The sequence below is a fragment of the Neolamprologus brichardi genome, chromosome 2, assembly GCF_056152115.1.
Source record: "Neolamprologus brichardi isolate AB-2024 chromosome 2, ASM5615211v1, whole genome shotgun sequence".
NCBI classification, from domain to species: Eukaryota; Metazoa; Chordata; class Actinopteri; order Cichliformes; family Cichlidae; genus Neolamprologus; species Neolamprologus brichardi.
In genome coordinates this window covers 34,347,663-34,370,691 of record NC_142105.1, presented here as the reverse complement: position 1 = coordinate 34,370,691, position 23,029 = coordinate 34,347,663, and the positions used below count along the sequence as shown (strand labels likewise).

The 23,029-nt window shown below is 39.2% G+C and overlaps 1 protein-coding gene across 3 annotated transcripts in view; it reads left to right on the top strand.

The window, feature by feature from the left end:
- gfra4b (GDNF family receptor alpha 4b) overlaps positions 1-23,029 on the top strand; it is a 60,089-nt gene that overhangs the window by 23,128 nt on the left and 13,932 nt on the right. For 2 of the 3 annotated variants that reach the window (XM_035913123.2, XM_006803232.3), the window contains one exon: positions 21,590-21,865. In XM_035913123.2, the coding sequence (XP_035769016.2) occupies positions 21,590-21,865 (276 nt within the window). Of the gene's footprint in view, positions 1-19,592; positions 19,683-21,589; positions 21,866-23,029 lie in introns of those variants that run through there. The other variant, XM_087829933.1, reaches the window with a different exon arrangement.

Genomic DNA, 23,029 nt, shown 5'->3' with positions numbered 1-23,029 from the left:
ACCACCAAATGCACTTTTTAACACCTTTGTAAATACGTAGTATTCAATGTTGTCTTTTTAAAACAGTTTTGTTGAGATGCTGGAGCTTTTTCATGAAGTCAGAGTAGAATTTTGATTTGTGGTCTGTATGCGGCTTGCTATAATCCACAGCCTGTTCGTCTGTTTCTCAACTTTTCTTAGTTTCTTTTTTGTTGCCTTTGCAGAAATACAGCAAACACAGTTAATGAAGCCACTTTTTCAATTATACTTCAGCCTCAGTCGTGTTTGGCCCTGCGAGCTATAATCCCGACAGTCTGTTTGACTAACTATGAATTTCAGAGCTGAAATTAATTAGGACATTGTTATGGTTTATTGCCACTGGAAGTTAAATTGAAGTGACTGGAAAAGGAAATTGTATTCATCTCATACAAAGTGCTTTTGTTCTATAAACTGTGACAGAAATGCCTAATGGGTTTTTTGTTAGAATAGGAGATAGCTGCTTCAGTCACTCAGTGTTCCTGTTTGCAGAAGAAATAAGAGGATAAATCTGTAGAAAAAACACAAAACAGTGTTGAGGATCTGAAGAGAAATTTACTTCAATATAATTTCATATTACACACAGAGTCGATCAAATCAAAAGCATGAAACGATACTGAAATCCCAAAGCACGCCCAATTAAAATGCACAGTAATGTTTAAATAACTACCTGGTTGATTAGCAGACTGAAAGCTTTCAGGACCATGCAAGGCTGCATGTCATGAATCACTCCTGTGACATGCTAATGAGGAGAGGAAAACGTTGAGGCTGTGCTGTCATCCTATCTGGACTTCAGCATCTGACTGTAAATCACACGTATCACTAACAGTGTTGTTAAGCATGATTGACAGCTCTGACGATGACAAATAGCTGCCGAGGTTTTAGATACTTGAGGAATGACTTTCACGCGTCCTTTACAATTCAACTCTGTCCATAGTCGAGCTGTGTAAGCAGCTCTATTTGAACACATGTTGAAGCACTAGTTAAAAAGGAAGTTTGTTGTTTAGCAGTGGGCATTGGCAGCCTTGTTGCATCTTTAAGCTAAAGTCTGTGTTGACTAAAGGCCTGTTGGTTTGTCTGATCCCTTTGTGTCCTGTCATTTGAAGCTTTAAACAGTGAATCACAAAGGAACTCAAAGACTCATGTAACTGAGATCCTGCAGATTAATGTTTCCACCTATGGGTCCTGCATGATTGACAGAGTCCTTTGCTCCAGACTCTCCTCTAATAGCTTAACATCTGCTCACACTGACCCACATTTCACTTTTTGTCATCATAATGTTGTCTCTAGGTGAATGATCATTTCCCAGTGCAGACTTCACAAAGAGGTTTTCATATGTGAAGATACCGATTACTCAGTTACTGAGGAGTTATTGTAACGATACACATTTAAATGATGCAGCTGAAAGAGACTGGATTATTGTTTTACATCACCAGTAGAGTCAAGACCAGTGTTGGTCAAGTTACTTAAAAAAAGTAATCAGTAACTAATTACTGATTACTTCCCCCAAAAAGTAATCCCGTTACTTTACTGATTACTTATTTTCAAAAGTAATTACTTACTTAGTTACTTAGTTACTTTTTAAAAACACGATTTACACCCTGAATAGGTGATAAAGTGATAGATCTTTCAGCCCAATTCTACTTTTTCTGCATAATCATCATACAAAATGTAATCAAATGGAAAAGTCTCTTTTTAAAACTTGTTTTATTAGTTTTAATATTTTAAGTTTATGCATCAAGCAAAAATTTAATTATCTGCAACATTCTCTGACTGGAAGAAATTAGTTTAACATTTAAACCTATTTTCTGCACATTCCAGCACATAAAATAAAATATTTTGTGTGTTTACACTCAGTCTTTCAAATAGATGCAAGTAAAACACAGCAGAAAATAAATAAAGTCAAAGACTAGCGGTCCTGTTGCTCTATTTTCACCTGTAAAGCAGGAGTGGGGTAGGCGGAGGGTTACCCTGGTGCAGGTGTGCAGCGGTCAGTGGAAGAATCCAAGAGTTTCTCTGTGAGTTTCCCATTACGTCGTAGCTACTCGGTGCTTGTTTGGAAGTTTAGGGTTTTTTTCGCTGTAAAAAGAAGTTTTCTTCCCACGCACAACGGACACTAATGTTTTTGTCACTTTTTATGGAATCAAACTCAAAGTAAGGTCAGTACTTCCACGCTTTAAACGCTGCACGCTCATACTCTCTCTGCACTCGATATATGATCCATTGTTGATCTGCACACAGCTGTTGTCACTAACGTCGCACTCGCTTACGTCACTGTCATGAGACTCGCAAAAAAAAATCACGGTTTTAGTAACGCAGTAACGCAGCGTTCCTACGGGAAAGTAACGGTAATCTAATTACCGTTTTTGCAATAGTAATCCCTTACTTTACTCGTTACTTGAAAAAAGTAATCGGATTACAGTAATGCGTTACAAGTAACACGTTACTGCCCATCTCTGGTCAAGACCCATGTGATTAAAACAGAATAAACCTGCAGGATTTCTATGCATCTTGAATCACATCATGCCACTGAAAATGTCCCACCCGTTTATGACGAAGCAGGTGAAGGCCGATCTTAAGATTCATGTATGACGTCCTGTCGGTGTGGCTGCTTCTGCTGCACTGCACAGTGCCAGACAGGTCTGAAGGACTGGAGGCATGCTGAGAGTCTGAGGAACGCAGACGACACAGAGCTGTTAAGGAGTCTCATCAGTAAAAGTGCTCATCAATCATTGTACTGGAATTCACGGCCCCTCGCATATCCTGTTATGACTCTTGAGTGACAACCACAGCTGCCAGGTATTATGGCCTTGCCACAACATCAGACCTGACAGTGTTAACACTTAATAACAGCATAAGTCATCCAGCTAGTGTTCTATAAATATCTTCTTATGACTTCCAGAGAAGATGCTCTTACTCGGCCCTGTCCTCTCATTTCACACAGCCCATTTCTCAAACAGTGGTGGTCCACTTACCAGCAGGAGCTCGGCATTCTGGGATTGCCTTAGGCTTATGTTAGTGCTGGTTGTTGGGCCTGCTTTTTGGGTCCTCCTTTTTAGGTCCTAATTAATGGCTCCTAATAAAGGAAATTACTTCACCTTCCTGGAAGCCTTCAGAAGGCTGTCATTCAGACAACCAACAGATTTCATTTGCTTTGGTTGCATTATATTGAAGTTATCTCTAGTATATCCAGATGTAGCTCATAGGTTAGCACCATTTTTGTTTTGTTCAGCTTTCTTTGAATTATTGACTTCGTGAAAATTGTTATTGTGTGGCTCTAACTTCTTAGTTACATCCTGAATTAGCTAACCATAGGAGGTAAGGGCACCTCCACTGATTCAATCTAGAAAAACGTTTATACCTGCAAAATAAGGTTTGGGAGACCCAGAGTGAAGATTTTTCTTTCTTTCTCTTTTTTGGGGGGAGTGAGATGTGTTTGGGTATCTTTATTTATTTATTGGTGTCTGACTAGAGCATTTTTGTATCCCCCAACAGTTATTTTGTTGTTTTCAAGCCTCTTTGTTATTTTTTGAGTTGTCCATGGGGTTGAAGAATTGGGAGCAGCTTGGACAATCTTCCCTAATACAGGTAATTTAGACATGCATCAATACCAGCTGCCAGTGTGCACATGACGACAGGAGGGTGCATAAATTGGGGGTTTAAACCAAAACGCTCCAGGTTATGGAGAATAATTGTGTGTTTAGTTCCTCACATTGTTTTCTTCTTCTGGGTTGATCCTCCTTCATTCTTTCTTTTGCCACATAGTCCAAGGTAACTGACAAATATGGATACTAACCACAGTAATGCTTTGAGCTTTGTGTATCTGAAAAGATTGTCTCTCAAAACGTTGGCTTAGGTTACAAATGCTGGTTTGGTTAATTCAGCAGTAGACTTGAACTGGTCAAAAAACTGAAAAAACTTCCCCAAAAAGGCGACTTAAGGAGTATTTTTGAGGTAAGTATCAACATAACTAAACAAAAAGCTAGCAGTCCTGCTAAATAAACGCTGGTTTATTTATTAAACCTTGATTTTCCAACGTGTGCAGTTTTCTGGTCCTAGCATTTAGCTCTGTCCTTAGTGCTGATACAGGTTTTTCTTTTTTGCATGTATGCATCAATTTATACAGTGGTGCAGAAATATGATGATTTATGTGACCTTACTGCCTTTGAAGAGTTTACTAGCACTCTGCCTTCTCACCTTGCTACTTAGATTAATGAGCAGAAGGTTAAGACGCCTTATTCTTATTAATATCAGTAGCATTATAAGTCTGCGCTCTTATGGTCGATGAGTAAGTTTTGAAAATTCCAGATTTAGGCCAGGTGTGTCTCATGAGGCTTCTCATAGCTGTGAGAGATGTTCCAGGTCCAAACAAAGTCTGCTACTCTTGTCAAAACAAGGGACACTAGAGAGAACTGTCCAATAAGCAGGCCTCCCTCCAAATGTACAGACTCCCCCTGTGTGTGGTCAGCTGGGCAAACAGTAAAAAGCTGAGACTTATCTGATAAAACGAATCTTCTTTCTTTAAAGAGCACACTGATGTAACTCATGCACTTTTTAGATGGTTTTGTATCTTTAGATGGAAGGGAAAAGGCACCACTTAGTGCTGTATTGTGGAGAGTGTTTTACCTTTCTCAGCCTGCACTTCAACTTAAATCTTCTGTGCTTGGCAAAGGTTTGGTTCCTCTGTGGATGTCCTTTGATACTTTCAATCTGATTTGAAGAGAGGCGGTACCTGTCCCAACACCTGTCCTTCTGGGTTAGAACATGCTGTAGGTATTACAGGTATTGCACTGCAGTGGTTTGTATCATATCTATCTAATAGACTCCAATTTGTGCATGTAAATGGAGAGTCCTCTTCACACACTGAGGTTAATTATGGAGTTCCACAGGGTTCAGTGCTAGGACCAATTCTGTTTACATTATACATGCTTCCCCTAGGCAGCATCATTAGAAGACATAGCATACATTTTCACTGCTATGCAGATGACACCCAGCTCTATCTGTCCATAAAGCCAGATAACACACACCAATTAGTTAAATTGCAGGAATGTCTTAAAGACATAAAGACTTGGATGGCCACTAACTTTCTGCTTCTTAACTCAGATAAAACTGAGGTTATTGTACTCGGCGCTGAAAAGCTTAGAAATATGGTATCTAACCAGATTCTTACTCTGGATGGCATTACCTTGGCCTCCAGTAACACTGTGAGGAACCTTGGAGTCATTTTTGACCAGGATATGTCCTTCAACGCACATATTAAACAAATATGTAAGACTGCGTTCTTCCATTTGCGCAACATCTCTAAAATTAGAAATATCCTGTCTCAGAGTGACGCTGAAAAACTAGTTCATGCATTTATTACATCCAGGCTGGACTACTGTAATTCATTATTATCAGGATGTCCAAAAAACTCACTGAAAAGCCTTCAGTTAATCCAAAATGCTGCAGCAAGAGTACTGACAGGGACTAGAAAGAGAGAGCAGATTTCTCCTGTTTTGGCTTCCTGTTAAATCCAGAATTGAATTCAAAATCCTGCTCTTCACATACAAGGTCTTAAATAATCAGGCCCCATCTTATCTTAATGACCTTGTAGTACCATATTACCCTATTAGAGCACTTCGCTCCCACTCTGCAGGCCTACTTGTTGTTCCTAGAGTATTTAAAAGTAGAATGGGAGGGAGAGCCTTCAGTTTTCAGGCCCCTCTTCTGTGGAACCAGCTTCCAGTTTGGATTCAGGAGACAGACACTATCTCTACTTTTAAGATTAGGCTTAAAACTTTCCTTTTTGCTAAAGCATATAGTTAGGGCTGGACCAGGTGACCCTGAATCCTCCCTTAGTTATGCTGCAATAGATGTAGGCTGCCGGGGATTCCCATGATGCATTGAGTTTTTCCTTTCCAGTCACCTTTCTCACTCACTATGTGTTAATAGACCTCTCTGTATTGAATCATATCTGTTATTAACCTCTGTCTCTCTTCCACAGCATGTCTTTATCCTGTCTTCCTTCTCTCACCCCAACCGGTCGCAGCAGATGGCCCCGCCCCTCCCTGAGCCTGGTTCTGCCGGAGGTTTCTTCCTGTTAAAAGGGAGTTTTTCCTTCCCACTGTCGCCAAAGTGCTTGCTCATAGGGGGTCATATGATTGTTGGGCTTTTCTCTGTATCTATGAAGCGCCTTGAGGCGACATTTGTTGTGATTTGGCGCTATATAAATAAAGTTGAATTGAATTGAATTGAATTGAATTGGGTAATGATTTAGCTTTGGAAGGTTTGGAAAGAGAGTTCATAAATCTTTTATTTCGGTCAACCCTCAGAAGAACCTTAGGAATCAAATAATGTCTTGGGCAGCATCCTCAACCAACCAACTGCTATGACACATGCAAAGTGAGAAATTTCAGTCCATCATGCTTTCACTCCATTTGAATGTCTAATCTTGTATTGTGTGGGTCCATTACCAAACATCAGTGCTAGGAATCACTATATGATGACTGTAATATGTAAAAGTTTTCCTTCATGTCAACTTTTTGTGGTCCAAACTGACCAAGAGGGCAATTTCACACGAATGATAAAACAGCTTGAGGCTTAAACACCAGGTGTCAGGTAGCCTCAAGGAGCCCTACAACATTTGGACGAGACTTTAAAGTCTATGTTATAAGATAAGATAAAACTTTATTAATCCCTCGGGTGGGTTCCTCTGGGAAATTCGGTTTCCAAAAAAGCACCGACAGAAGTTACAGAGTTACAATATTATATATATATACACACATATATAAATACAAAGACATATATAGATAAAATATACAAAGGGGATAAATAGGAATAAAAATAAAAATAAAAATACAAGTGAATTGCACATTTCAAGTATGGAGTCTATTGCACCGTTGACTATTAACAAAAAGTTTTGCACAGTGAAGTGAAGAGGCACTACAGCTTAGTTGTCCCCCCTCCCTCTCCCCTCCAGAGAGGAGTTAAACAGTCTGATGGCGTGTGGGACAAAGGAGTTGTTAAGTCTGTTGGTTCTTGTCTTTACTTTTACTTTTATACTTGCAATGAGGGAACAAGAAAGCACAAGCATCAATGCTAATGAAGTATTTGGGCACACAGCATGGGGATCGCTAACTGAGTTAGGTGATGAATTGAATGTTGTGCCATCTTATATTGCCTGTTGCCTGCTCCACTGCTCAGATGCTTAGTGATGGTCAAGACCAAAGAACATACAGCCTTTTGATAGGAAAGCTGAAGCCCACACTTTGAATCAGAAGATCAAGTTTTGTTGCTTTTGACAAACTCACTTTTTCAGACTGGGTTTAGCCGACTTTAAAAGCCGTGTCTCAGTCAGGCAATATTTGATATTCTAGAAAGGAAGAAAGTTCAGTCGTATGAAGTAAACTATTAAAGTCCTATCATGCTGCCACCTCACTCTGAAGTAAACAGTGATTGGTGGGCTAGGAAACTCCTAAGAGCTTAGTCTGCTGATTACTTAACATTTCCATCTGGACCCATTTTAGCAGAGTAACACGTTTAAACAACCAGTTGGGTTTTCTGTCAGATGTTCAGCAGTCAGACCTTGTGAAGCTGTTTCAATAACACTCATCTCTCTTAACACACTACACGCTAATTGAGCATGACATAAATGGGGGGGCTGCTCAAGCCATTAAGCCAGCATGTTTATGGGATGCCTATGGAAAAGTGCAAAGGGATGGAAAAAGAAGCTAAATACATTTGGAAAATGGGAACGCTGAACAAGCGAGCTCTATTTGTGCTTCCCCGTGTCTGCTGGCAGATAAGGCTGATGGATAGATTCTGACTTTAGAAAGGTTAATGCTGTCACTGAACCTGATTGTGCAGTGCTACACATGAAATACTTCATTGATTGGGTTGGAAGTGAAAAATTTGTCATGAGACTAGACCTTTAAAGGGATATTGGCAGATGTCAGTAACGGCCAGGACGAAGAAATCTCAGCTTTTATTACTGATTTCCTGCAACGTTTCAAAGCCTCATGAAGCCTTCGGCTAGTTTGACGGGCTGTGTTTCCATTTAGACGATGCTTTGGTTTATGGTGACATGTGGGACAATCATACTTAGTGTGAAGATTTATGTGGCACAGCTACATGGAAATCTAACTGAACCAAATGTGAGTTTGTTAAAGCAATAGTGACCTGTCAGAGTTATTTAACAGCGTGATGTCCATTCGGTGCAGAGATACACTGGAGACTACTTTAAAGATGCAGGTTGGTGCTGGGCTCGCCCTTTCCAGAACGGGAGGAGGATTTGAAGTTGTTCATTACATTCTTTTTAAAAACCAAAAATAAAATTTGAAAACACAGAAGAGCATGCAAGTTATGTAAGATAAATTAAAATTGTTAAGAGGATTATTTTTACTTTGTTCTTAAAACCACTACAAAAGAGACAGCCAAGTTGAAATCACTAATTAATCTAACATTCATATCTTTGGACTCACAACCAGGAGAAAATACACACATGCAACTCCACACAGAAAAACCTCTTATAAAAAAAAAAAATGAATGAAATGCGGCGTCTCCAAAAGACATCTTTTCTGCATCGTGTAACTTGCTCAGGCTGCTCTGTATCGTGTGAGGATTGTGAGGCGCTGAGGACGAGGACCAGACTAGAAATCTTGATAGACGAATTTTCAAGATATGTGAGCAACCCATCCACGAAGTTCTGGTTAGCCTTGTGCAATGTGTCGCTGTTATTCTTCTGTTCAATTGTAGGAGAGAAAACCTACAGAAATGAGCAGTGAAGTTAACGGGGATCATGTGATAGGAAGTTGCTTTGTTCAGATTCAAAATTCTCATAGTTTCTGATTCTATTGTGTGACAAGGACTCCTCTTAAACCTTAATTAACAGTTACTCTGTGCATTGTCGATTTGATACCCACCTCTCCATGCTTTTGGTGGCTCCTCATGCTGATCAAAACCAAACCAAATTTCTTATTTGGTTTGATGCCATCAAAATAAAGCTTCAGAACATTTTTATTTGTTTTTATATAATAAAATAATGCAACATGAAACAGGGAGTTAATTGGTGTTTAAAATCTAGAGTGAGTTGCACCACTCTTTTCTCCACCACATGCATTAAACATACTGTAAATGTTGCTCTATGAACACTTCTAGACCAGGTGTTTAATCTGCAAAGATAATCAAGTTGTGCTGACAGTGAGAAGATGATTCATAATGAAGCTTTCAAGGCTGGTGTTTGTTTATATACCAATCCAGACTGATTATGTAACAGAGAAAAATGCCAGCCGTCTTGTAGTATGCCCTCTGTATTTGAGAAGCTCATCATTTGTATGCTTTGGTTTCTTCTTCAGTGCAGACAGCCAACACTTTCACACCGGGAGAAAAACATGATGCGTCACGCTCTCGCCCTCTGCAAGCAAAGGACGATGTTCTGATAAGTTAATTGCAGCCATTACATACCAATGGTCGACACACTCATAATGTCACCATTTCCAAGTGGAGATAAAGCAGTCTTTGTTGTGTGACATTGAGACTGAACCCTGACAAGGCTTCACAGTGACACACAAATGGGCACACACCCACCTTCGCTCCTTAAGTCTCGCCACTAAATAACTGCAGATGAGAGAAAAATAATAGTTTATTTTTCTCACATCTGGGAAAAAGTATTAAATGTAAATGTTTCCAACTCAGTCTGATGGAAACTGCTCTGCATATCAAAAGAAAGCATTTCATAATTTCCTCTCTCGTTAAAAGTAACAAGTTGCATCTCCTCCTTCCAGGTAAATGCTCGAAGCTGCCTCTTGGGTTATGACTGGAATATATAGGCTCTGCAGCAAAGGAAGTGTGAATAAGTACTCTGAGCATTTATTGTAAAAACCCCAATAATATCTTTCACTATCACACAAGTACACGACGGCTCCTCAGACCATCTCAGCATCAAACCAGTTAATGTTAATGTTAATGTTAATGGATGTTAAGTGGATGGCCTTCACAAAAATCATTTTCACACACCCAAGTGAAAGTTTTAGACCAGTTGTGACTTCAGAGACTTTTTGAAATCAAATAATCACGTCACATGGTAAACGTGTCTCTATTACAGTATGTGTATAACTTTAATAACTGAGAACAATGAAAGTAAAGAAGGAGAACGTTTGTCATGGAGTGACCTCAGGCATCCAGGAGCTGTTGTTTTCTTCTTTTCTTCATTAAGACCTGATCCTTGTTGGACCAAAATGACTGCCATTATTTCCAGGTTACTTAATTAGGTCCCAGAACAACGAGCCAATCCCAGCCAAGTGTTTTGTGTCCTTCTTATGGTTTAATAAGAACATACCACGCTGTGGATTAGTAGTTGTGCTTGTGTGTATGTTTCAGCAGATGGGAGGTGTTGCACTGGTTTGCATGTTGGCATCTGGCCCAGGCTTCAGTCTGCTGCTGATACAAGCATCGGATGATTCAGATACTGTAGAAACTAGATGAGGAATAGCAGGTGAGGATTTTTGTGGTTCCTTCTGTGTCACTTCAGTAACAATAACAACTATTTGTATTGTGTTTTTTTAAAGATCAAATTTGAAGACAACTCTATTTGCTGGATTTGGCAAAAATCTTTCTTGTGTCAGTAGTAGCCAAGCAGACTGCGTGTATGCTGGTCTCCTCCTGCCACCTTTAAACCATTAAATAAGAAGACTGCTGAAGTAGGACCACAGCATCACAGTGATGAAATCCTCCATAAAAGACCAGAGCAAACTCTAGATTCTCAGCACCTGTTAACCATCAAGCAGTGATCAGATTTAGAAAGGTAATGATGATGATTCGATGATGATGATGGTGTAGTTTACAACTCTAGTCTCAAAAGAAGGATAGAAAGTACTTCACAGCAAACACGGGAGGAAAAAATGGAAGAATTTAACGAAGCACAGTTAGAAATCTGCATTCCTGGAGCATTTTAAAGACGAGACAATCTGAATGAATAATGGATTTAGATTCCACCTCTTTCATTTTTCACTTCTACTTCTTAGTCATGTGGTATTCACATTTATTCATTACATATAAAATCTGTTTAAATGGATCTACTGGATCTACTAGCAGCAATGCTTATTGTTCAGTTGATCAACTACTTTATCGAGTGTTTTTCATGAGGGGACAATAACTGGCCTGTTCATACAGTCGGTCTCAACAAGCCCGTCTTTAACAGTAAAGGTGAAATGTGAACACACAGGCTGGAGAGCAGGATCTGCTTCTCAGCCTCAACACCCCAATGCATCTTTTTTAAAAACCTTTATGTAACTGCAAAGTAAAACTCTTGATATTTAAAACCTTCCTTTATTTGTACTTGGCTGACATAATGACACGATGAGGTTGACATTTGTAGCTCTTTGCAAAACTTTTCAAAAACTCGCAAATAATATTTTCATTTGGTAGTGTTAAATATGAAGTAAATACATTCACATCAACACCCAGGTTAAGAAAGCCCGTCAGCGTCTCTTCTTCCTCAGAAGACTTAGAGACTTCCATCTGCCACTGAAGGTGCTCAAGAACTTCTACTGCTGCACCATCGAGAGCGTCCTGACGGCAAACATCTGCACCTGGTTTGGGAACAGCACCAAGCAGGACAGACGAGATCTGCAAAGAGTGGTGCGCTCAGCCGAACGCGTCATTCAATCAGAGCTCCCTGACCTGCTGTCCATCTACACCAAGCGGTGCAAGTCCAAAGCTAGGAAGATTATGATGGACCTCTCCCATCCCAACAATGGACTCTTCTCACTGTTGAGGTCTGGGAAGCGCTTCCGCTCCCTTAAGGCCAAAACAGAGAGAATGAGGAGGAGCTTCTTCCCCCAGGCTATTCGGGCCCTGAACCAGGTGTAGGACTGGACTCTCCCACACACATCACTATAAGACTGGACTCTCCCACACATCACATCACCACACTCTTCCTATAATCCTATAATTTATAATCTTGATAATCTCTTTCTGCTATTTGCACTTTTTTTTTTTTTTTTTACTGTAAATTCCTAAGTTAATTTGTAAATTTTGTAGTAAATTGTAAATACTGTAATACTGTAAAACTTTTTTCTGTCATTTAATGGTCGGGCATTGTACAGCTACAAGCATTTCACCCCCATGTCATACTGTGTATGGTTGTGTGTGTGTGACAAATAAAAATTTGAATTTGAATTTGAATCACAGAATTTTAGCGTGCTGACAGATACATTTAAAATCTCTGATCTTGGTATTTAAGCAACAGACAGTTTGCAATGTGAGCGAGATAACTCTTAGACTTTATCCAGACAGATCTCATGTGACTCAGGCTATATAATTCTTTTAGTGTCATAAGTTACTTAAGATATCTTTAAACCCCAAACACCTTAATCTCACATTTCACTTGATAACACATTTTCATCCAAGACCAAAGTTACAGCTTCTCAAAAGGACAGCAGTTCACATTTACAGAGCTAAACAAACATCAGTGCTAGGATACTTTTGTAGCTGTGCCAGTCGTAGCCTCAGATCAAACTGACACGGATGCTCAACTGAATCAGGAGTTCAAGCCTTGAATAACAAAAAGCCTCTTTCATGCATTCAAATATAATCTTTTGTTTAGGATTTGTTCCCTTCACACAGCAGCCCTTGTATTATAGGATCAATTTGTTTGTTTTTTTCTCTAACTGCCTAGTAGGGATGAAAAGTTCTAACGTATACAACAACAAAAAAGACGTAAGTACACACAGTTGAAAAGAAAACTTGTCTGGTAAGCATATCAATGCTGCTGCTTCCAGTAACAGTAATTTATAATTAGAATATTGAAAATAGGAGCTTTGCAAAGATGTAAGTACATGCAGCATCACAAAGAAGGATTAGTGTTTATTGATAATTATAGTTGATTCAGAGTAGCAGACACATGTAATTTTGATATTTTTAAGGATGAGTGTGGTATATAGTTGTTATTCACACAAGTGTTTCAGTGCAGTGTTTTTGTGAATCTTTGGATAAGTGAAAGGAAGAAGAGTCACTCCTTTTGGGCTGAAGCTCCTCTGAGGGAAAGCATTGATTAAAGACGGGTCGTTCATGTTGCTGGAGGAGAGAGATTGTTATCAGGGAACTAAATGGTTTCTATCCCAGACCTGATGCAATCTCAGGGACCTGAGACGTCATTTAGAGGAATACAGCTTTTTAGTGCTTGGTGTAACAGACTTCTGTCACTCTGTCTCAAATAAGATACTTGTGCAATTGCAGCTGCAATCTGATTTCGCTCTGCACGCTGCGTGAAACGTTTCCCACACGGCGTAAGGCACACTAAGGGGTTTGTTACCGTGCAGTTCAATCACTGCTCCTTCATGTTTCTCTAAAATGATCCATATGCAAAATTTAAAAGAACAATTTTGTTTGATAATAACACACGGTGAATGTTGATATTCCATTTATATCACAGCGCGATTTCTGTCACTATCAAAATAAGAGCCAACTCAGTCTTCCTGTTGACTGCTTTTAATGTGATGCAGCTGCAGCAGGAAATACTGTTATCTTAGCAGAGCTCTGATGCAGCTGGGAAGTGAACGGTAAACAGTGAGGCTGATAGCCACAAGTTAAATTACAAACTAAAATGCTGATTACATGCATGCGTTGTTTCAAATGAATCCCCTGTGAGTGTGAAGGTGATTTGAGCCCAGTGGGGGAATAGCAAGCTATTCTGCTACCAAGGAAAATTACCATACACAATGTAAATACTTTAAATGGCTGTTACAGAGAAAATCCACCCATCCATTCATTTTCTTAACTGCTTATCCAGTTTAAGGTTGTTGAGGGGTGGGGGCCATTTAAAGCCTGTCTATAGCTCACAGGGCTAGAGGCAGGGTGCACCCTGGGCAGGTCATAAGTCTATCACAGAGCTAACCAGTTCACATTCACACCTATGGCCAGTTTAGACTCACCGGTTCTCATTACTATCTGCAGTCATTTCTATTTGGCAGTGCTGGTTTATTCTAGGACCACTGTGGCCTTAAATCAATACTGCATATTTTTGTATTGATCCTATACTAAGTAAATACGGGCCAGTATCGCCTATAACGATATCGATACTTTTCAATAAATAAGGTGGATGCGTCATTTAATTGCTAAATTAATTTTCAAGACCTTGAGTGTTTTTTTTTGTTTCCTTTTTTATTATTAAATAGTTCAAAGCCAGGACATAATTAGGACAAAGTTTATAATTAAATCAAAAACGCTTTGTTATTGTGGCGGGCCATGGTCTGCGATGCTGCTGCAGGTGAGATGGACTCACCTGCAGCAGCATCAATCATGCCTGGCCGGCTTAAAACCTGCGCTCTGCTTGTTGTAGTTTTTGGTGGTGATGTGTACGGCTGCAGCTGTTGATGTAGTTTTACAGCAACCGAGTGATTATTGTGAGAGTCAATGATGCTGGGAAGCATGAAAATCCCATCGGGTCTGCTGTGATGGTTTAGTTATCAAGTGGAGGGGTTTTTGTTTTGTTTTAAAGTGCAAACCAGTAAACAAATTCAAACAAACAGGTACTGGTGAGAAACTATAATCAACAAAAACAACTGGTGAAAATATAATTAATATGTAAACAACTTAACAACCCCCAAAGCGTGTAAGTCACATGACAGCACAACACCTAAACACGAGGAGGAGGGGGGGCAAAATGTGCCTGCTCTTCGCTGACACAGGAGCGGCGAGTCCGGCGACCGGGCTGTTTCGTCTTTGCTGAAAGTACACCATTGCAAACAAGAGCAGAACATAAAGAATCGATCTCACCAGGCTAGTATCGATCAGATACCGATGCCGACTTGGTATCGATACAATCGATATTTGGATCGATCCGCCCACCACTACCTTACATGTACATGCGTGGAAATTTGTAGACAGACCACAAGCAAGATCTCACCACAGACGAGAAGTGGGTTTCAAAGTAGCTTGCAGAAGTGACGCAACTGGGGACAGTAAAGCAGCGTAAACAAAACATTCTGTGGTCTGCCTGAACAAATCCTAATATTTATATATTTATATCCTAATAATATAATATAAAGAATGAGAGTAGATTATTGGCTGACTGATTTAAACTAGTGAGACAGTCTTTGTATTATAATGAACCCTTTCACTGTAGCCCTTCATGCTACTCCTGCTGTCAGGCATTTATTTCATCTTTCATTGGTTGTCCTTTCATCACTGGTGTGTCCTATAATCCTGGTTCTTAAGGCCCAGTTTTGGTGGTGCTTTTTAACTGTGCTTTAAGTGCTATGAATCATATGTTTGGGCAAATGAGCTCACCTCAAAAAGAGCTCCTTCATGTGTCTTGGACTTGCTATTGTACCTGTTCCTGGTAATATGGTCGCATATTTGCACTGAAGCTCTCAGTAAACAATTTATATGATGCTAAACATTTTCGTTAGTAAAAGTGGGAAATATCTGTTGTTGGAATGGGATCAACTGAATGGATAATATTTCTAAACTGGAAAAAAATATGTGTGTAGCTCATAACCCGATGTATTCTGCTGAAAGTCAGACTGCTTTCAAAACTTTGAAGCTAAATTACCTATTTAGGTCTTCATGTGCTATTTGTTTGATGTCTAACATGAAGTATAAGTGCAGCTGACGTTGCTTTATTCTGAATGAAGATGCTATTTTGCGGCTTCATTTTTCCGAATTCAATCTACTCTGCTTTGATGTCTGAAGTTACTAATTTTGTGCTATGAGTGGAAATAATGTTGCCTTATGCAGAGCATCAGACAGCAATACGTTATAATGGAAAGGCACAGGCGACACCTCTGCTGAGAAGATTGATACACTGGAAGAACAATTTATGCTCACTAACAATTCATTTAAATCATAACCTCGTAGATGTCATCAGTGAAAAGGCAGCCAAATCTTACAGAACACTAAGACTTAGATAACATTCTCAGGAAGTTGAGGTTCACTTTTCTCTCAGAGGCCAAACTTAAGAAGTTCATTGTGACCATTTGTAGATCAAGAAAGAATGAGAGCAGATTTCATTTGAATGTTATTACATTATGTCATGTGGAACACTTAATATGTTAAGGACTTCTGATGTGTGAATTAAAGTGTTAAACACATTTGTAACAGTGTCTTTCTGGTTTCTGTACTCGTTGTCTAGATAAAATGATTGTAGGCCTGGCACCTGTATTGTTTCCTTCCCCATGTTCTTCTCTGTTGTCCTTTTATCTCTCTGGTCCCAGTGTCATGTGTCTTAATCAGGGTCTTTTTGTGTGTTACTTCTTGGTTTTTTTGGTCTAATGTGCTAGAAGCTACTTTCAGTTCCTTCCTTATTCAGAAGATGCTGTCACAGCAGGAAGCTCCACATCATGTTTGGAGGTGGATTTCTTTCTTCTTTTTGTGTTTTTATGCCAGATGGCCTTCTTGATGCAATCCCAAACACTGTTTAACTATTAGTAATTTATTAGTAATTACCCAGATTTAGACCTCTGTGTTGAATCTTTGCAGAGTTTACTATGTAACCTACGTAAGTGGCCGATGCCATTGCCAACATTCATGCTTGTGTGGTGTGTGGTGCATTATATGTTAATTACTTTGCTGTTGGGTTTTATATAATTGAGATAGAAACAAATGAAATCCTAGGACTTGTTTCCTTTCTGTGCCCCCACTGTTTGCACATTACCTGATTCCAATAGTTTCAGATATTTTCTGATATCTCTGATTTCTTATATTTAGGCCATTAGGTTATTCTTCCTTTTATGGACTTGATGGATCCGAATGATTGAAAAACTTTGGTTAAAAAGTAGCCAGACATGCTTTGGAAGATTTGTCAATACTAAACTGAGTCTCAATAGATTTGCGCTGTGGCAACATAAACTATATCTATATTACCAGGGAGGCACTAGTGAGGTATGATAAGCTTTAAATTATGTCATAGGTTACTAGGGATGGAATTGATAAGAATTTAGAGATTCTGGTTCTATTATCACTGTTACTCATTGATTCAGTTCCTTATCAATTCTCATCGGTTCTCATTGGCTCTGCTTTGAGAGTCACCACCATCTCTAAGCAACGTATTAAAGACATTGCATTCATGCAAATGATTGGATTAGGAATTAAAACATTGTGTCAGGTCAGGAGCTGCACAGCACCAATCATAAAACCTTGAAATATATATGCTTTTTGCTATTAAAAAAAATTAATATGTGTTACAAATATATGATAATCATGTTGACTTTATTTTGACACTATGTGAAAAAGCTTAAAATAGCACTGTCATTGTACACTGTACATATACTTATAAGTACATAAACTACAATACATTATAAATTATTTATTAATTTATTGTCATTTTTCCTTCCATGGTATTGAAAATGGCAATGGTTAGTGATTTTTTTCTGAGGTATCATATCAAGACTAAATTCTAGTATAATTAGAATCTTAATTTATAGGCTGGATCATTTTGTGGTGCTACAGGTACACCAGATTATTTATCATTATTTATCTTTAAATCCTGAACAATGGTAACACAGAGCCTTGTGAGTCAATCAAATTGCTGCGTTGCCACCCATGTGAATTAGTAGAGCCCCTCTCGCAAATCATATCATCTCTGCTGCTCTGTAATGACTACAGGTGTGTAATTAACTGCATAGACAGACTGCTCACTTATCAAACACAACGTCAGTATTGACATTTCTTTGTAACTGGATCACACTTTAGTGGATTGGATTATAGGCAAGAATCTTCATCAGTTGCAGAAATAAACTGTGTTTCAGTGCACACGCCACTCTGCAGTAGATGGAAAAAAACTCCATTTGTCTCAGTACAGGTTTAGCGCCTCAAAATAGAGCAAAAATAGAGCCATAACTGTGTTAAATGAGCAGTTACACTACAATGGCTTGTATCACGTTGGCTAACACCCTTGGCTAAGCAGTCGTATAATCACTTTAATGTGAGGCTGCTAGTTTTAATCCAGCTATCCAAGATAATTCACAAATTCTAAAAGCACCGGAAAAAAGACACTCATTACATGCACCAGTGTGTTTGCCCACAGCTTCACAGCTTTATAGATACATAGGAGTGACGGTAACATTCCAGCTGACTTCATTAAGTTTCATTTTCCATTTTATCTCTCTTGAAGTGGACCATTAAGCTGGCGCACGAGGGTAACTGATCAGCTAATCTGTTTGTGATTTATGTGGCAGGGAAACTGAGGACTTAACTGAGCCTTGGAACGCATTGATTACTGACATGGTTAATTGGCTAACCCTACTGGTACATTGAGACAGGCTTATTGGAAATGTCAAATCAAGTGGCTAATTTGCATTCATGATGTATGGTGTCTATTCCAGCTTCTGCCCAGGCAGCACAAACTGACAGACATAGCTGTAAAGAAAGGCTTGGGATAAATTTGCAACTGACCATCTGGCCTTCCAGGACGCTGGCATTGGCTGCAACTTTTCCCCAACCCAGCATCCACATGTCTGCACTGGATGCGCTTAGCTGGTATGTGATGAATAGAATATGAGCGTATGCATAACTCCTGATGTGAGTGAGGCGCAGTACACCTGTGGGGTTTGAGTAAAGCTCCAGCTTTGGAAGGAGATGTAATTGATAGCATAGTGCTGACTGAATGGAAAATTATTTGTTTTTTAATACGTTGTTCCTGAGTATGCATATATGTTTTAGAGATCAAAACAGTAGCTGAGACAATGTTGCCCCAGAAATACCCGCTGTGTAAGCAGATGAAAACAGCATGAAATGGAAAAATGTGGTTTTAGCTGAAATGGAGGTGGTATGATTTTTCACTGTTTGAATAAAAAGATACAATTGGTTTACTGCAGGCCATGCTAAGGAATATGTTTACAGAATTTCCCAAAGATACAAATGTTCACAAGGAGCATCCTTAGAAATGGCAGCACTTAAAGGGGTTTGTGACTTAAATAGACAAAAACATATTCTGAGAAATCTGACAAAAGTGGACAGAATGTAAAAACAAACAACAGAGAGCAGTTGGGCTGTAGAAGAAAGAAAAAAGCCTTTTGCTTGAAGGTTATTTCACTTTATTCTAAACCTTAATTAAAATTTTAATTAAGGCTTAAGCCTTTCTTCACCAAAGCAACAGATGAATGTGTGTGTGTTCCTCTTACTCATTAATGTTCTTAACATGTTCTGTAAACAGTGTTGGGGAGTATACAGAGAATACATGTAGCGCCGTTACTATTTAAAATACAAAATATTAGTAACTGTATTCCGTTACAGTTACCGTTTAAAAAGGTGGTATTTAGAATACAGTTACTTTGTTGAAATAAATGGATTACACGGCGGTACTTCCCTGTTTCATATTGTGGCGGGTCAGGACTGTTTGGGTTTTGTTTGACAGCTACGTTCTGTTGTTCCAGGCAGCGTTACGGTTGCCATGGTTATATGGTGCCGCTCTCTCTCTGCGCGTTCCCTGGGTGAGAGAGGCCTTTTTGTTGTTGTTGTGCTAAGCTAACAGGCAGAATGCTACAGGTATAGCTCTAAAGAATGTAGCATCATGGGCAGTGTAGTCCGTGCTGCAGGGAGAATGGACTGCCATACCCGTTATGTGTCTGTGAGCGAGGGAGGGAGAAAAAGGAAAAGTACGAGCTGTCATCGAGCAGAAACGGGAGCTGGAAGCATGTAAATATAATAATAACCACTGCAGCCAAGAAGAGAGCCTGACGAGCCCAGCTGTAAGTAAGCTATTAAGACTCGACTGTACACCGTGTTCGTGTTTTCCTCTGAAACAATAAGTTCTGTTGGAGCAGCCTTTCAACGCCTCTCTCTGTCTCTGCTAGCAAAGTTGACCCAGACAACAAAGTAAAGCTAGTTTTCAGCTACGAGCCGACACAAACCCACCGTATTAGCCAGAGGTCCCTTTACTACGGTTCGGAGCCGCGGACCTTCAGTAACAGTAATAAATCACAGCAATAGTACATTCATGTAGTTGTAAACAGCATGATAATATATTAAGTAATCCAGAGTATTCAGAATACGTTACTGCCATTGAGTAACGTAACGGAATACGTTACAGAATACATTTTGGGGCATGTAATCTGTAATCTGTAATGGAATACATTTTAAAAGTAACCTTCCCAACACTGTCTGTAAATGACACTCATTGGAGATTCAAGAACCCTGGAATGAGCTTGAGTCATGCAGTACAACTGTAGGAGCTGCTCGGGACAAGGTCTGGCAATGAATTGTTAAGGACATGAATTAGCATCTGTATAAGTCTGCCATTCAAGAGGTTTCCCACAGTAACTGAATAAAATACAGGCACATTTAATATGCAGAGACATTATTTTTCATATCTTTATCCTTGAAGCAGTTCTCTTCTCAATAAAGCAGCAAATGTTGTAGCCTGCAGGGCCATTTGCAAGGTACTGAATAGTCCAAATACGTGTCATCCAGTTATCCACTGAATTTGAACAAACCTATAAAGTAATATGAACATATAACAACAGTGTTTTCAGAGTAGGTGTGCTCAGTTCTTCAGACGTAAAGAGAAACTCTGTGTGAAAGAAATACTGAGCCTCAACAAAAAGAGCTGATATACTTTATGCAATACTCTATTTTCCCATTTCTGGACACAAAGACGTATTAATTCTGCATGCTTTTAACTATCAAGACTCCTTTTCTCCTCTTTGATGTGTCGACATATCATGTCCCTTTCTAGGTTTATATTAAATTATTATAACTCAAAGCTTAAAATCTTCATCTATTATAGGTAATTTAGTCAGGTGTGAAACATGCTGATTCATTAGTGATTTTAAGTTCAATATCAACCGACTGCTGTCTGGAAGTAATCTCTCATCAAACTTTAGTTGTTTTTTTACTGTTGTGTCTTCTGTTTTATCATGTGGTGAACTGCATATTGTCCAAAAATGTTCCGCTGCCCTCATAGACCCGACCATGAGAAGCAAAGCTCATTTTTCTTGGTTTTGGGAAAGTTTTACAAACAAGAAACCGCAATGGAATAAAATTTCATAATGGCAAGAGCAAAGAGTGACCTTGTTTGCACTTTTCCATCAACAGTTGCAGGGGATTTGTTCACTGTAATTTTGCAGTGGTCATTTCAGGCATTTCTGTTAAAATATTAATGGAAGCTATGGAAACAAACGGAGTGATGGTTATATTTCACTTGGTTTTAGAATGAAATGGTCAATATGTTACCACACAAGCATGAAATATACAAAACACAGAGTAAACTCGTTCATTGTCCTGCATCCTCAAAACAGTGGACTGTTCTCTTTGATGTCATCTTATCTCTCACTTGAGATGTATTATGCATTCCAACTTCTGAGTCAACAAAGTAAAGAAAAACTTCAAGTACAACAACTAAATTTTCAACAGGTAGTCTGAGAAGACGGGTATAATGATCTCACCTCAAACATTACACTGGCAGGATTTCACAATTACATCTCCGGCTGTTTTAAAACACTTTACAATTTATTCAAAGTGTCGATTTTTTTCTTCCCCTTTCTTCTTATGCACTAAGAAGCATTTTGAGCATGGGTCTTTTTTTCATCTCATGATCTTACACATTACCTGCTTCTTCCAATCCCCTCATGTTTCTACATTTCTCTCATTTTTTCAGCTCTGTTAGAGGTTGTACATGCCAGTAGAGACTGCTTGGTGGCCGGAGACTCGTGCTCGAGCGATGAGACTTGTAGTCCACGTCTTCGTACTTTGCGCCAGTGTGTGGCAGGCAATGGCAGCATGAAACTGGGCCCGGGCGCCAGGAGCCAGTGTGCCAGTGCAGTGTCTGCTCTGCTGTCCAGTCCTTTACACGGCTGCCAGTGTAAACGAGGAATGAAGAAGGAGAAGAACTGTCTAAGCATCTACTGGAGTCTGCACCAGTCTATCATACATGGTATCTATCACACACACACACACACACATATGTCATATGTTTTTAGCATACATTACCTATGTGGAGCAATGAAATCCATTTATGTTTGGAAGCCACCTAGGCTGTGTACATGCCCTGGTTTATAGACCTACGTATGGCCAGAATTTAGTTTCTGTGGCATGAAAGCATACTCTTACCACCTGCAGAAACAACTGGTTCTTGGCTTTTTAAAAACACAACATTATGCAAAGAAGCAAAGAAATAATTAAGAAAATTGTCAAGCATTCAAAGTCACATGTAATTTCTAGATAAATTAGCAGCCAGACCGGTTAGCTTAGCTTATATCACTTTCATTTTTTTTCTATATTTTTTAAAGTTTCTTTCTTTGCTGTTGTTTTTTCAGTTGTCTACCATTCTCAGGCAGAGACAGCGTCACCCAGGAGGTGGTGATCAGAAGTCACGACTAATGATAATAAACACTGTCAGCACTGATGTATACATGTACATGAGAGTGCTGACAGTCCATTGATAAATACAAAATAATGTTCAGAATAAAAGAACAGGTTTTGAACACGTTATTTTTGGCTAAAATGGATAGCAGGAACGTATATGTGGCCAGTGTGGACTGTGTCAGATTAGAGCCTGACCAATACTGTTTGTATGGGTGCATATGCAGATCCAGAGCGTTGACACCCTTTTGACACCCTATGCCCTCATATGGACCTTACATTTGGTTTTTCTGCACCTTATAATTCATTCTACTCAATAGTGTTTTATCATTTGTTGCATTGTTACTTAAAAAACAACAACAACAATTTACGTTAATGCTTAGTTTCAATACTTAACATATTTGGAATAGCATTTAAAATGCGTTGTGGAGCAGAGCTCGGGTCACAGGCTGTTGCACCGGATAAACACAGATCATGTTAAAGTTACATTGAAGTAAAGGGAAAATAATGAGATATTTATTAACTTTTGTTAATGTTTTCGCAACCTAATTGGCAACTTACTACAAAGACACTGCAGGACTTTTCACCATCGTCCGCTTTGCTGTGATAATATCGTATGTGGTGTGGGCAGTGCTGAAAGGTACAGCAAGCAATAAAGTCGAAGGCACTCTGCAGGGTAACCTATGAGAGAGAAATTTTAAATGAAATGCAATTTATCAACATTATATTCAGTAAA